This window comes from Recurvomyces mirabilis, assembly GCF_035927965.1.
Source record: "Recurvomyces mirabilis strain CCFEE 5264 chromosome Unknown scaffold_32, whole genome shotgun sequence".
Lineage (NCBI taxonomy): Eukaryota > Fungi > Ascomycota > Dothideomycetes > Mycosphaerellales > Teratosphaeriaceae > Recurvomyces > Recurvomyces mirabilis.
Window position 1 is genome coordinate 310,640 of NW_027041966.1, and position 14,661 is coordinate 325,300.

At 52.3% G+C, this 14,661-nt stretch overlaps 5 protein-coding genes across 5 annotated transcripts; 2 read left to right on the forward strand and 3 right to left on the reverse strand.

The window, feature by feature from the left end:
- Positions 1 to 231: 231 nt before the first annotated feature.
- On the forward strand, positions 232 to 1,743 carry LTS14_009640 (uncharacterized protein; the record flags this gene model as incomplete). Its single annotated transcript, XM_064842321.1, has 1 exon — positions 232 to 1,743. One exon carries the CDS (start codon positions 232 to 234, stop codon positions 1,741 to 1,743), a length of 1,512 nt encoding a protein of 503 aa, XP_064690227.1.
- A 117-nt stretch (positions 1,744 to 1,860) lies between these two features.
- LTS14_009641 (uncharacterized protein) lies at positions 1,861 to 2,841 on the reverse strand (the record flags this gene model as incomplete). The annotated part of the gene is made up of 2 exons (XM_064842322.1): positions 1,861 to 1,886; positions 1,938 to 2,841. 2 exons carry the CDS (start codon positions 2,839 to 2,841, stop codon positions 1,861 to 1,863), a joined length of 930 nt encoding a protein of 309 aa, XP_064690228.1.
- A 1,293-nt stretch (positions 2,842 to 4,134) lies between these two features.
- LTS14_009642 (uncharacterized protein) lies at positions 4,135 to 5,889 on the reverse strand (the record flags this gene model as incomplete). Its single annotated transcript, XM_064842323.1, has 2 exons — positions 4,135 to 5,658; positions 5,713 to 5,889. The coding sequence occupies 2 exons, from the start codon at positions 5,887 to 5,889 to the stop codon at positions 4,135 to 4,137; spliced, it is 1,701 nt and encodes a 566-aa protein (XP_064690229.1).
- Positions 5,890 to 6,567: 678 nt separating this feature from the next.
- Positions 6,568 to 7,485, reverse strand: LTS14_009643 (uncharacterized protein; the record flags this gene model as incomplete). The annotated part of the gene is made up of 1 exon (XM_064842324.1): positions 6,568 to 7,485. One exon carries the CDS (start codon positions 7,483 to 7,485, stop codon positions 6,568 to 6,570), a length of 918 nt encoding a protein of 305 aa, XP_064690230.1.
- A 4,263-nt stretch (positions 7,486 to 11,748) lies between these two features.
- SMI1 (Cell wall assembly regulator) lies at positions 11,749 to 13,475 on the forward strand (the record flags this gene model as incomplete). The annotated part of the gene is made up of 2 exons (XM_064842325.1): positions 11,749 to 11,759; positions 11,822 to 13,475. The coding sequence occupies 2 exons, from the start codon at positions 11,749 to 11,751 to the stop codon at positions 13,473 to 13,475; spliced, it is 1,665 nt and encodes a 554-aa protein (XP_064690231.1).
- Positions 13,476 to 14,661: the final 1,186 nt, after the last annotated feature.

The following is a 14,661-nucleotide window of genomic DNA, read 5'->3' on the forward strand; positions in this document are numbered from 1 at the left end:
GGAGTCTTTTGGCATAAGAACAAGAACGGCGTACGGAGTTCGGCATTGGTGATGATGACTCGGGTGAGGCAACTTCACCTCTTCCACATGTCACATCTGCGAACTTCTTTCAACTCACGGTGCAAAGCTCACAGGACGTTCACCTCTTCACAGAGGCAGTGTATTATGATGGTCCACATTCTCGTCTGATAGCATTCGAGCAACAGAACATCCCGTCAAGTGTGGGTGGCAATGGGTGGCCTTCACGACCTACCATCCGAGCTCATCGCAAGCATCGTCAGCTTGCTGGAGAACAATGACATCTTTCAAGCCCGGCTCACTTCTCGCCGTGTAGAGCGCTCATGTCTGTCACTCTTCGGCAAACGCTTCTTCCGCAAGCGAGGCTACATGCTCACCTCTTCAAGTCTGGATGTACTAGCCTCCATCGCCAAGAACGATGGTCTACGAACGTATGTTCAGCATGTATGGTTCAATCCGGATTGCTTCACTTTCGTACGACCGGAATGTGCTCCCGATCCGCAAGAGACACCGGAGCCAGGCAATCCGGATAGTCTGCTTGATTTGCTGTCGCCTACAGACAGAAGACAGTACATTGCCTACCAAGCTTGTATGGAAGATCATGCTGGATTACTTGCGAACTCTGCAGCACAACTGCAGGGCAGACTCAGCGAGATATTTGCCACTCTGCCGAACCTGAAGATCATTGGTATGCGACGAAGCGAAGACCATGCACCATGGGGCTGGAGAAAGCTATACAACGATGTGGGAGAAGATCCACGTGTCCTTGGTCCCATCCCAAATGGTCCTACATACTCCCTATCCGGCCCTTCTAGACTATTCGTGGGTCTCGTAAACGCTGTAGCAGCATCTGACATCACGTTACGCCGCTTCTATACTGATGCAGTCGAGATTGGCAGTATACGAGCTGATGTCCTCACACAAGCAACTGTCGACAAAGCCTGCGGCCCGATATGGTACCTTGAGATCAACGTCATTAAAGGCTGGATCAATGCCTACAGAAAAGTAGACATCGAAGAGGCGAGGGACAAGGTCGAACATGGTAGTGCGTTGGTGCAATTACTTGGTGCAACGACCCAGCTTAAGGAGTTGGGACTGCAGATATTCCCAGACCTCAAGCAGAGCCACATTCTAGCGCCGACTTGGCGTGATCCTGAGACCTGGCGGCAGAGTTATCCTTATCTCACGCTACAAAGAGTCGTTGAGGAAGTACGGCTACCACGCTTACAGCGTCTGAAACTGGAGAAAGTTACAACTTCGCCTGAGGTTCTGCTCGGGCTTGTTCGACCTTGTGCAGGACATTTGACAAGCGTGAAGATCCGAGACGTTCGTCTACTCTCCGACGAACAGCATCCACGCCCTTGGCATTCTATCTTCACCTTCCTCCACGACTCATGCCCCAAGCTAGGTTACATCCTCTTCTACCACCTCCTCTACGAAGGCGGTGGCATAAGCTTCGTCGAAAATCCACCCATGCCCCTACCTCCCTCCGAGACAGACCCCACAACAGGCGCACCCAACCCAGCTTTCAACGACAGCGCTGTATCCGTCGTTGACGAGTTTTTCATCAAGTATGAGCACATTACTTTGCAAATCCACGGCGCGCAGGCAGTGAAAGCAAAGTTGGAAAGGATTAGAGATGAACACTGGTATCACAAGCCTCTATTTAGCTATCTGATGGATGAGGAGGCTTGGCATACTGATACTAGTGATGAGGAGTGGTGAGTTCTTGCTTGATCGTGGCCTGCCATCGATCTTGTTCCGAGACAACAGCGACGCCAACACATTGGTCTCCCTTGTTAACTCCGCAACCGCTTTCTCGCTCGACTCCGCTGCAACACGCTATCCTCTGGCGTCGATGATACGGCCTTACAATACTTATAGAGAGTCGAGGCTACTATACCGGCAGTGTGTCCCACCTTGCCCCGGACCGTTATCCAAAACATTCGAACCCGGAGGCCATCGCCTCCGCCAACAGTCAAGCAGAGCTCCACTCTTCGGCCGCACCACATTATCTTCTGGGAACACCACATAGCAGAGGATGAAGTCTTGGTTCTGCTGGACGACGCCCGGCTCGACGACTTCCGTATGCAGCTGCCGAAACTCATCGACGACCTGACCGAAGGTGACACCAGACTCGTTGGTCACCTCATGCGTGACAACATGCCAGTTTTTCCAGCGTGAATGGCGGCTGCCATTACGCAGAAGTAGCAGCTTGATTTTGATGGTGGGCGGCTGGCATAAGAACATTCGCCGGACGGTTGGCGAGTAGATTTTATCCAGCAGGTTCGCGTGAGTCGTGGTCAGGACTAATCGTGCGCCCGCGTCACATTCTTTGCCGCTGTCATATTCTTTCCACATGCGCGCCTGGTGCAAATTGAGCTGCTGCATATTCGATTCGAGGTGGAGGAGACATGGGTTGTGTTGGTAGACGATCTCGGGCGAGGGCTTGGCACTGTTCGGCTCCCCGTGCTGGATATCGAATTCGAGGTAACGACCATCTGTCGTCAGGATCCTGGAGGCGATGGACTGCGGGATTTGCGCTCGCATGGCTCGCGGTCGTAGCAAGAGAAGTTGTTGCAACTTGGTCGAGTCTCGAATCGTGGCACAGAAGTCTCTGCAGACTAGAGGTGCTTGGAGCAGGTCTATCACTGGGAGATGTTCGAAGATGGGCTCGCACAGTTCGACAGTTGCGAGTACGTCGTAGCCTGGGGCTTTGTTCAGCCTTCGAGTGGCGTTCCTGGCGGCGATAAAGCCGCAGACTGGTTCTGCTATCGATGTCGAAGTGACCTTTCTGGCCATGATCTGCTTGGTGCTCTCCATGGATCCTGTATGCGATGGCTCTGTGAATATGCTCGATGATGAAGGCAAGGGTTCAAGAATTTGCTCGATGTACGAGAGTCTGGTGTACTACGGAACCACTCTGAGCCGTGCCGATCCGTTTCTGGCTGTTTCAGCTCGTGACTGGCATGAAGCCAGTTGCTTGCTAGATGGAAGCAGAATGTGGCTGATCACGCGCCTTAGTGCCAGCTGAGACTCGGTACATCAGCCTCTTCGCCATCTACTAGAGCCATCGAAAGTTGCGGGTCTTGGCAGAGAAGGTTCCGAGGATGTCAGTCAACGCGATGCTTGATGTGTATGAGACTGGACCTGATGCTACCGTTGTGGACACTTTCGAGCTTTGCGAACATGTGCTAAGCTTCCTGCCACCATCCGAAATCATTCGTGCAGCAAGGGTCTCGAAGAGATTCCAAAAGATGATTGCCGGATCATTGGTACTACAAAGAAGGGTCTACCTTCGGCCCAACAGAATTGCCGATGTTTTACCCTTACGATGGTTGTGAGACGCAAGTCGATTCGGACAGAACGCAATTCTCATGAGCGTTTGGCGGAGACTAGGCCTCGGAGACCTATAAAGATGGTCACACCTCGAGTGTTCAATACAATACTCCTCAAGCATAGCGGGCCCCGCCCCGACAAGATTAAAGATCTCCTCGTCGATTTAGCATGGTCCGTCAATTTCACGACTCTCGTGCGGCTTGTATGGCGCAGCGGCATACGAGCAAAACGGTCTTGCCGACGAATGTACTTGACACAACCACCGACAAGGGAGATGACGATCAGGGCGTTACGTTCGGTCATCTTGTTGACAAGCTCATCAAGGAGAAGTGGCATGCTGACGACCTCCTTTCCGTACACTTTCCTGACACGATTCCGGTCACTGCAGTGCAAAAGAGTTTCGTCGAGATGCTCGGTGTGGTCGCGGATGATGATGAGTCATGGGAGATGGTGAACGCCTTGTGGTCTTGCGCAGGGGCTGCTCGGCGGAAGTGAGGACATGAAAGCACTGTTTTTCTGACAAGGCCTGCAGCTTGACTGGGAACCCACGAGGACAAACCATAACAAAATTGAGGATGATGGAAGGACCGACTATCGTGGACGAGTTGCATGGCCGCACAAGAAGGATATCGTACAGCAAGCCCCGACAAAGGTCGTGGGCACATGTACGTCGAGACGATCCTGGAATGCCCAAGTACATGCATCTATGCACGGGATAAGAACTAGCTGTAATGGCACTGTACTTATGGACTTTTGTAGCTACAAAGCATCGCCTATTCAGAGAGCCTCCCTCTTCGTCATCTGTTCAATGCCAGTCCTCGTCTCTGTATGCTCCTTGCTCAGAAGCGTCTGCTTGATGAAGGGCGCTGCCATAAGACCCACTACAGCAATGCAAGCATACAGTATCCACATGTCACGCATGCTAGACGCAAACGCAGACTGAATAGCTCTCCTTTGCACTTGATCTGTGATCGTCTTGATGATGTCCACGCTTGCAGCAGCTTGCGACCCACGGAAAGCATGTATAAGGCTATCGCTTAAGCCTGCTGCTTGTAGTTTGACGGCTTCTGAGTTCATCCTATTTTGGAAGACCACCCCGCCGATGACAATCGATACGGATGTTGCCACGTTTCGTAGTAGTCCGAATGTAGCTGTAGCCGTAGCTGTGTCTGCTTGGGAAACCGTGTTCTGCAGGGCTATGACAGGAGCCTCGAAAAGGAACCCACAGCCACTCCCGCCAATTAGCATGAAGCCTACGAGCTTTGCAAGACTTGTATCAACGTCGAAAGCGATGTAGAGGCCGGTGCCAAGCGTGACCAGGAAAGTACCGATCCACATGATCTCCCTGTAACGGCCCGTCTGATGCATCACTAGAGCCGTGATGATACCGAATGCAGCCTCTGACAGCGTGATAGGCAGTATGAGCACGCCACTCCGGATAGGTGAAGCCTCCTTCACAGATTGGAAGTATAGTGGAAGGTAGTATTCGGCCGCGATGTAAGACATGCCCTGCGTGACTCCAATCACAAACGCTGCCACATTCGAACAATTGTTGAACATTCCAAGGGGCATCAGAGGATAGTTCGCCAGCTTTTTCTCACTCAGGAGGAATGCTCCAATCATAACAGCGCCGAAGACGATCAGGCATATCACGGTAGCACTGTTCCATGGAAAGACTGCACCACCAAAGTCCAGCCCTAGAAGTATCATGACTATCACAGCTAGAAGTGATAGTGTTCCAAACCAGTCAATTGCAGATAAGCCATCTACCAGACGTGTCCGAGGGTTGTGCACATCCAGGAAGAAGAACAACAGTGCGAAAGTGATGGCACAGAACGGCAAGTTGACCCAGAAACACCAACGCCAGGACACGAGTTGCGTGAAAGCGCCACCAATGAGCGGACCAGCACCACCAGCAATGGCCCACAGGACTTCCGTCAAGCCAAGATACAGTACACGCTCCCGCATACTGAACAAGTCCGAGATCGTGATGAAGACCAGTTGGAGGAGACCTCCTCCGGCAGTACCTTGGAGAGCTCGAGCAGCAATGAGCATATTCATGTTCACACTCAAAGCGGCCATGATACTGGCACCAGCAAAGAGGGCTACTGCTCCAAGAATTGCAGGCTTCCGACCCCAAATATCAGAGCATTTCGCCCAGATTGGTCCTGCAGCAGCGTTGGCCAGTAGATAAGCACCCCCTATCCAGACATAGCCGGAAGCAGAGTGTAATTGTGAAGATATGGTGGGTATGGATGTTGCCATAATCGTCTGGTCGAGCGCGGCAATGAATAGAGCGAGCTGACGAAAGAGGGTCAGATAGTGCCGAGGATCTGAGTAGGCTACAAGACTTACATATAGGGCCACGAGAATGGCGATCAGCCTGAGCCCTGATCGAGGACTTGGCCTGTCGTCAATCTCCAGCGGCTCGAACTCCACGGGCGCCTTTCCTGCAGGCTCACCATGATTGTCAGCAATCGTCGTGTCCGGAGTATCAAGGATCTTGGAGTTGACAGCGTCCATGTCTTCCATGCTAACGAGAGGGAGGGGGGGGGAGGGGGTGATGGGTCGTGATGAAGAAAGAGGACCACGTCTGGTTACAACAAGCAAAGTATAAATCTCACAGCATCATGTCTACGGTCAGCTCCGAACGCCGTGTGGTCGGGAAGACGCATTATTTCCATCGGAAAGAATGATGACTGGGGTAGACTGTCACGCGTCAATCTGATCTCTGCCTGCTTCTCGATTGTTCAAGCGTCATCATGGTGTTCACGAATGATTGGTCATTGGGATGTAGGATGTGGTGTAGAAGTGTACGGTGTTACGAAAGCACGAACTCATTCTGGCTAAAGTATAGTCCAAGCTCAACTCCAGCCAATGACAAGCGATGTTTTGCGGGATCACAGTGCCTCGACCTCACTTGGCCGTACGATCTTGCAACGGAAGATCCGTCCACCACCCTCATTGACAATCCTCCAGGACCCGGATCGTGTGTCATCAACTCTACATGCTCAGTTGATGACCAGTAGATCCAATCCTTCGTGAAAATCTCTGTCATCGCGCTAGCAGCTTGGAGCTCACCTCGCCTTTTCATCAGTGGACATTAGTCTACTCGCAGTGGGCGTGCTCATGCAAGAGTTCGTCGAACAAATTGTCAACATCGTTCGCCAATCCTGGCGCACCATGAATAGCCTCACCGCCCGCATGCTCCTAGCCTACGACCGTTGCTTGTTCTCGGGGCGTGGTGAATTGCGGATAGACGATGGGACGATACATCTCATCCTTTGAAACCCAAGACCAAGGCTCAAAGCCCTGATCCGGCATGATATGGTCTGCGCTGGGGTCAATTCCACCAGCCCCAGCCATCGGGAAGTCCATCTGCTTCATTAGACCCTCCATGACACCCCCATCATCGAAGTCATACCCAAACGGTGGGTCGAGACCGAGAACATGATTTGCATTGACTTCCTCGTGAGATACGAAGTCATGTTCTGTATCTGCCAGATACCGAGTGACACCACTGGCACTTTGCGGATCCGCTTGGGGGTTATTGTATTGCAGGTAGTTTGGGTTTGCACTATCTGGCATGGGATCAAATAGGTATCCTGACGCGGCGTTGTCGTGATAACGGAGACGTGGGTTGGGGTTTGGCGGTAGTTGCATCTGGCCGAAGGGGGAACTCGGAGGTTGCACCGGCGCGGTCTGTTGAGGAAGTTGCTGACCTTGATGGGGATGCGTCGGCGGATTTAGAGTTGGCGTCGATTGGATATTGACCCCAGCATGCATTTGATCCGGCGTAGTACTAGCTGCACGTATCAACGCAAGTAGTGCAGCATTCTTGTCGGAATCAGGGATGGGGCGAGGATCGAAAGCAATACCTCCCTCCTGCAGCACTTCTATGGACGGCGCCGGCGCTTTCTCTGCGAAAGTTTGGCATCTGTGGTGGGTGTAGGCGTATAGTGTGCAGAAGAGGTAGCACGGTGCAGAGGATCCGAATCTTGCCTGCTTCAATCGACTTGCGTCCTGTATTGAGGTGCGACTCGAGCTCAGTCTTTCTGCCAGAATGATACGGGCAGAATTCGATGGGACACAGATAGTTCCAAAAGTTGTCCGCACGTCGTTGTGCATCTGTATTTCCGTCTTGGCCTATCGTGCCTTTCCTCTGTGGAACGCCAACTCTGATGGGTGGTGGCATGATAGCGAGCTCGTGTGAAAGGCGTGCTCAGTGGTTATGCGATGCGTGAGAGGATTGAGGATGGAGTTGATTGGCTGGTGCTTGTTGAAGGCTTCAAATCATATATGAAGCTTAGCAAGCTGTAGCAGCCGCAGCGACCGACAGCAGAGCTGGTCAGAGCGTGCTTCTCGTAGTAGGTACGCAAGTCTTGGCAAGGGATATATGAGCTTACTGTGGGAACATTCTGCTGGTCAAAAGGTAGCAACCCGACGAGTGATCATGCTAGGCGTATATATCGCTGTTCCTTTTGGTATTTGACCTTCAAGGTGAGTTTAGAATGTCCTCCTGCATTACTGGAACACAGATCCATAATGACCTCGATGACTGGGTCAAGAGGGATATCATGCTGTGCGAATATCGGCTTCGTGGCAGTGTAGTGTTCAACCCCATTGTGCCAACATGATTCTTGAGCGCAGTTGGAGGACATTCAAGTGATGGTCACACCTCCTGCTCATTCTGCTGGCGGTTGACCCGGCTTGAGCCACCTTGGCTAGGTGGTTGCTGATATCGTGATATGATGCCGCTCGTTATCCTTCCTGCTCAATACCAGTAATATTTAAATGCGATGATGCCTTACAGCTCCTGCTTGCCTCCTCATCGTGCTCAACGAGGAAATGAGAGACGTACATGGGGGATTGTAAGATGTTGCTTTGTCATTGTAGACTTGCACTCCCTTGCTTTGTCGACGGAATGTGGTTTGTCTCACAAGACTCGTGAACAAAGATGTCAATCGACCGCCTCAATACCAGAAACAAGATCTAACTAGTGCATCGTTGCCACGATGCATTTCGATGCACATCAAGAGCACAGGCTTAGCAAGAGTCGTTGGGTCAGGATATGTATGCGGTCGTCGGCCTTCGTCTAGGAATGCTTGCATTCGGTTGATAACCATGATCGAGGAATTCGCAGTGTCCACGATGCCTTCCTGTCAAGAGCTCAATTCTGTGATCATGCTCGTGAGCGAAGACTTAAAGGGCCCGCGCCCTATGATTGCGGCTGTGGATTACTCTTTGACCACTGCTCTTTGTCGAGTTGGTAGGTTGGTGTCACTCCGCGACCCTCGACGTGCCTTCCTATCTTGTCAGACAGGACAAGCTTCGGCCGTGCCGCCACTTTACTGGCTGATATGGCGGCGTTCGGCCGCACTCTTACCGAAGCTAAAAACGAGATACCTTCAAGCCAATCTCAGCTAAGACAGCACTGTTTCATAGAAATCGCTCAATATCTGTACTCCTTCAACTAGCGTTGCAGCTGGATACATATCACACTTGGCATCCGTTCTAAGAACTGCAGTTTGGTCGAGTAAGGTTGATCGAGCACAGTGTTGCTTGTCTGCAGACATGCTTTGCCTCAGACGCGTGAGGCATACATCTGTGAGAAAGCAAGCGGCGGAACTGCTCGTTCAGTAAGCATCGACCTTGGAGTATGTATAGCCAGCTGGTGGCTCAATTTAACAAGATCGAACCGGTCCTTTAACCATAGAGTATACATCTCTGCCTGGCTCCCGAGGTCTTGCAGCAGTTTTGAGACCGCGTGCTGATTACGAAGGAGCAGCTCGCGTCCTTCGCAGTGCCCCTATAGCACCACTCTGCCACTGTGTAGCGGCAGGGGACAGACTCAATCGAGTGATGATAGCTTCGCGACCCTTAAGCTTTCGTCTAGCTGAGAAGGCAGCACGAGATCTGCTACTAGCGGCTTGCGACCGCTCGAATTGTCTGGGGTTATCCATGGCAGTCGACCACCCCAGGAAGCTTTTCGCGCTGAAAGAGAATACATCCTTCAATCCAGGCTTTGTTGGATGTGGATATCGTCGCACTATGCGCCCTATGAAGTACCACGTGCATCATTTCGAGGGAATATAGTATCCTTGGTTCGCAGAACCGGGTCAATCCACGCTTAAGATCATGCCACCAAGATTGAACGCCGAAGTTGAAGCTGCATGGGTATATCGCAAGCATCACATCAGCGGACGATCGGATGAAGGGAGTGATGGCGGAAGACTCCCCGATGGTACCGACCTCCGTTGCTCTTCACGAGGACCCTGCCTTGCTGAGTGCGATTCATGATCTGGGACCAGAGTAGCCACGGATCCTTGTGCGCCTGGATCAGACGTACAGAATGGTAGCAACTGCTACCACAATGCGTGCGGGAGTATGCGTAAGCTCAATGGCATAGCGACCAAAGAAGCGGTTGCCACGAGCAAGTTTACAGACTCATCGAATTGTGCTCGTGGCCTTCTTCCCGTTGTCATCAATCCATCAAGACCTCCCAACGTGAAGCCTCCCTCAAGTTGAACTCCGTTCAAGGCAGAAAGAACACTCCGGAGCACCGCATGGATGATCTGCGCCGGAGACATTACCAGGATTAGAAAGCTGCTGACCAGAAGAGGAGACTTGAGCTGATCGCATCTCAATTGCCGAAGCCTGTGGTCTACGGGATGTTTGCAAACCCATAGTATGGACGGCAAGCATACCCCACGACCCATGCTGCACCGACTCCGCTGGTAAACCATGATACAGCCACTCGTCTCAGGAACACCAGGAGCTCAGGACTCCGAGAGCTAGCGTCTAGCCAAGAGCATGACGATATAGTCGAAGGCAGCTTCGATATGTCAGCTGTTGACGAGCTTCATGAACTCGCCGCGAACCTTGATCATCGACCCTCAGAAAAAGAGTGGGATGCGGTATTCGCAGCTGCTAGTGATCATGGACCTGTCATCACACAGCAGCTCGGACAAGACCAACGCCCAAAGTCTAGTGTGACGGACCCTGGCCAAGACACCTCCGGTGGGCTAAATGGCTTCCCTGATGGTGACGATGACCTGTGGATGGAGATCGTCCAATGGCCGGGAGAGCTCGACTGAACAGGTCCGACCAAAGACTCATCTATGCGGAATGATGCTTCGAAGACTGAAGTGAATGGGAGATTGTGAAAGCCGACGAGATCGGTGCTGGTCGATGTACTGGTTGCTCACATAGCAGCGCAGCAGATGTAGTATGGTGAAGATTGAACGACGACACTACCATGCGTATTACCCACGCAGAATATCCTTCTAGTGACTTGACTAAGCATCTTCATTGTTCGCCACAGTCAGCAACGGCGGGATAACACGTCAGAAGGTCGGTCGGCTGTGTACCAAACGACACAAGTGGACGAATAACACGAGTTGTAGCTACATCCATGCATATACCACCACATACCGCATATAGTTATTAATGTTTTTGGACACCATGTAGCCTTCAAGACTGCGTGCCTGACTATTCCGGTCATCTAGGTACCTAAGTCAGTGCGCGGCCTTTGCAGTTTCAAGTTTTCCCTCAGCCGCAATCGGCCAATCGTATGCGGCAAGCCGAACGTGAAACACTTCCGCGCCGGCTCTCCAAGATGCAGCAATAGTGAACCACTTCTTGATATGATGGACAGTCGATCTTATCGCGCATTGCATATGCAAGTCTTGGACGTACGCGCGGTCAGATCATGATGGCGGTGTGGTGGTGGTGGTGGTATAGCAGGAAGCAGTGTGCATGATAGTGGCGAATATACTGTATGTAGCTATGTTTACGATTTCTTGTAATGCGTTGCTCCGGCAAGTTTGCTCTTGTTGGCAATGGACGAATGATACTGTAGATCGTTGTTTGGTGGGTGGATGGTGCTGCCTGTGCATGCAGCAGCAAGCTTTCTCATGCAGGGTTCCTGGTGCGCGTTCGGTTGGTGTGGAGAAGTTGTACAGGAAAACAAGACTACCTTAGCTAGTCAATAATACTGCTATACCATGCCATACCATCACACTCAATGGTATCAAACCTCGATATAACGGCGAAGCAATCATCTTCAACTCATACTGATAGAATTGAATGTCACCGGCTCGACAGTGGTAGGGCTGGAGAAGATACCGGAGATTGGCCGATTGCGATCCCTCTCTCTTCCGCCGCCCCTGGTCGTTAATTGTGCAGTGACGCGCGAAAAGGAGAGACGTGCTTATATCGGCCTCTACCTCGTATTGTGTCATCAAGTCAACAAGCCCACGCATTGCATTCCATTGCTTACACGCACCGCACGGGAGTGGAGAAGAAGCGTTGGTGGACACGAAACGAGTACACCACCACCACACCACTGTCGCTTCTGACATAGCTGTAAAGCAATAGTAGTCTGCTCCAATGGCTCCCTCGTATGTTATACTGCAATGCCAAGCGCGTCGAAGAGACAATACTGATAAGTTGATGACTACAGACTAGCGACACAATGGCGCTCGTTCTGGCACACCATCACCTCCAATGACCGCCATGCCTCATACGACTCCCCTTACCGAAGCGGCAATCACGTGCAGCTGCCTCAGAACCGGCATTCACCCCTCACATCCGTCGCCACGAGCGCGCTCGACTCCCGAACAGATCTCGACCAGGACGTGGAAGCGGGCCACGGCTTTGTCAACAATAATGCCGGTGCTGGCCCTTCTTCACCCGCATACTCGCCCGGCATGCGGAAACAGCTGCAAAGGCAGAGTTCGGGCATGGACGCCAAGATGGAGAGCGTCGGTGCGGGCGAGATTCAAATGCAGAGCTTCAATGATGGACTACCGCCTCCACCACCAGTCGCGCATTCTTGGCGCAGGATTGACAGGTGGCTGGAGGACAACTACGAAGAGCTGTTTGAGAACCAGGGCGAGCCGGCGACGGTGAACGATGTTAATGAGTTGGAGCATGAGCTGGACTGCACCCTACCACAAGAGGTGCGCGAATCAATACAGGTGCATGATGGACAGGAGCGGGGTGGGATGCCGACGGGGATACTGTTTGGATGCATGCTACTCGACTGCGAGGAGATTATCCAAGAATGGCAGAATTGGCGAACGGTCAACGAGGCCTACTTCAGCAGCGCAGCCAACTACGAGATCCCACAAGCACCCATCAAAGCCTTTGCCGGCTCCTCTTCCTCCTCCGCCGTCCCCATCGCACAGGCCTCCTCCAACACCAACGCGCAGTGGCGCCAAGATCTCCTCGACAAGCAGGACTCGCAACCAGCCAACGCCGTCCAAAAAGCTTACTCCCACCCCGCCTGGATCCCACTGGCCCGCGATTGGGGAGGCAACAACATCTGCGTCGATCTTGCGCCCGGCCCAACCGGGAGATGGGGCCAGATCATCCTCATGGGTCGGGACTACGACTGTAAATACGTCGTCTCACGCTCTTGGTCCGCTTTCCTCGCCATCGTAGCCGACGATATGGCATCGAATAAATGGTTCATTGACGAGGATACTAAGGAGTTGAAGCTGCGTGAGTTTAAGCAGGCGGGGGTGGAGCCGGCATATATCGATATCTTGAGGTGGAGGGCGGATCAGAAATATGGGCGCAAGAAGCCGGCCAAGAAGAGTCTGCGGATTAACAGTAATGTGGCCCAGGCGGATCAGAATGGCTTCAGTCCTTATGCTTCACCTACTGGATCGGACGAAAGAGGAAGAAGTCCGAACAGAGTGTCTAATGGCAAGGCACCGGCGACTTCGAGCCCGAGGGCGCATGTGGGCAGTCCGCTTGCTAGGGTCACGGAGGAGAGCGCACCACAGCCGCTGAGACTGGATACTTCGGCTCAAGCATCGAATGGGAGGAAGTATGAAAAGCTGGTCTCGGTCGACACGCCTAAATCGAGTCATCCTTTTGCCGCGAACATGAGCAGCTCCAAGCCGGAACAACTTGTTTCGGTCTCGCCGATCTCGAACGATGAGCAGGAGAAACGAGGATCTTTCCCGTTGCCGAAGAGTAGATTGAGTCAGAATGTCATGAGTTCGGATGCGCCGGAGCTTGGGGAGCATGAGCCCCTGGCGGGAATGAAGGAGGTGGAGGAGGAGTTTTCCGAGGGGGATGGGGAGATGAAGGATGTGAAGATCTGAGGAAGGAGCGGGCTGGGAAGGACGGAAGAGCGAAGAGTGAGGGCGACGTGTGATAGGTTGTTGTTGTGGGATGGGATATATAGAAGAGCTTAGGGTGATTACCTTTTCTCGTATGGCGTTCAGGTTCTAGTGCGAGATAGGATAACGTGGTGTTTAGAGCAAGGAGGCTTGATGCTTCGCACCATTGTTGTGAGAGGCAGATGGTGCCATACACAAGGAGAGCAAGATTGTGCGATGTTGAGAAGGTGCTGTTCTGGATGGACAGATGTTCGGGCTGGCTGAAAGGATGGCCCGAGGATGCAATGCTGAGGTTCCTCCTTCGATGTCATACAGATCTGAGCCGGGAGGCTGAATGTATCAGTAGGCTTTTCTGTTGAGAGCATTTGTGGGTGCTTGTAACAGTATTGCTCGTAGCATTAGCATTTGAGAGGAGTGGGACCGCATAATGAAAGTCTTCTACCCGAGGCCCTCTTCTGAGTTTGGAGAATGAAGTCAACTGAGCTTCGCTGGGTTTGCTTGGCTCCTTCTAACATCTGTTACGTGAAGCGCTTATTATTACGCCCTGTCTTTCTCTACTTACCATTCGACATGTTTTTCAACTTCACGTGGCCATCGTCGGATACCGCTATCCTCGCTGTTCGGGTGCCAGGCCATTCGATATGACCACCACTAGGTCGGTGCAAGGAGATCACCGGATCCCGATTTCACGCCCAGAGAAATATGAGCTGTACTCTCATTGACCAATCGACCGTTGGCCAGGGAGCATCATCACGGGCTTGAGCTAAGAGGAGTGCGGCTCTCTGGACGAAGGAGTCAGTGTGAGCAGGAAAAGGCGAGGGCGGCTGCGGGCTGGGTGAGTGGGTGGGTGTTGGGGGTTACTGAGGTATTATCGAGATCAGCTTGGATTGGTGCCGCGAGTCAAGGATGAATACGCTGGCTGTCCATCGAATCATGAGCAGATGAAACAGTCTGCCTACGTGTACTGGCAGGCCATGCTCTGTGGCCAGAATACATCATTGCGTGAATCGCCACATCAGGACATGTGGTGGCCTTTTGTCTCCGACATCATCGGCATTCGGTAACTATCAAGCCTTTTGAATGGCACACAGTGACGAATATCCTGCGACCGAAAACCAAATAGCTTCACTACACGGAATGGATCATGAGACTTCTATAAGTCGGCCAC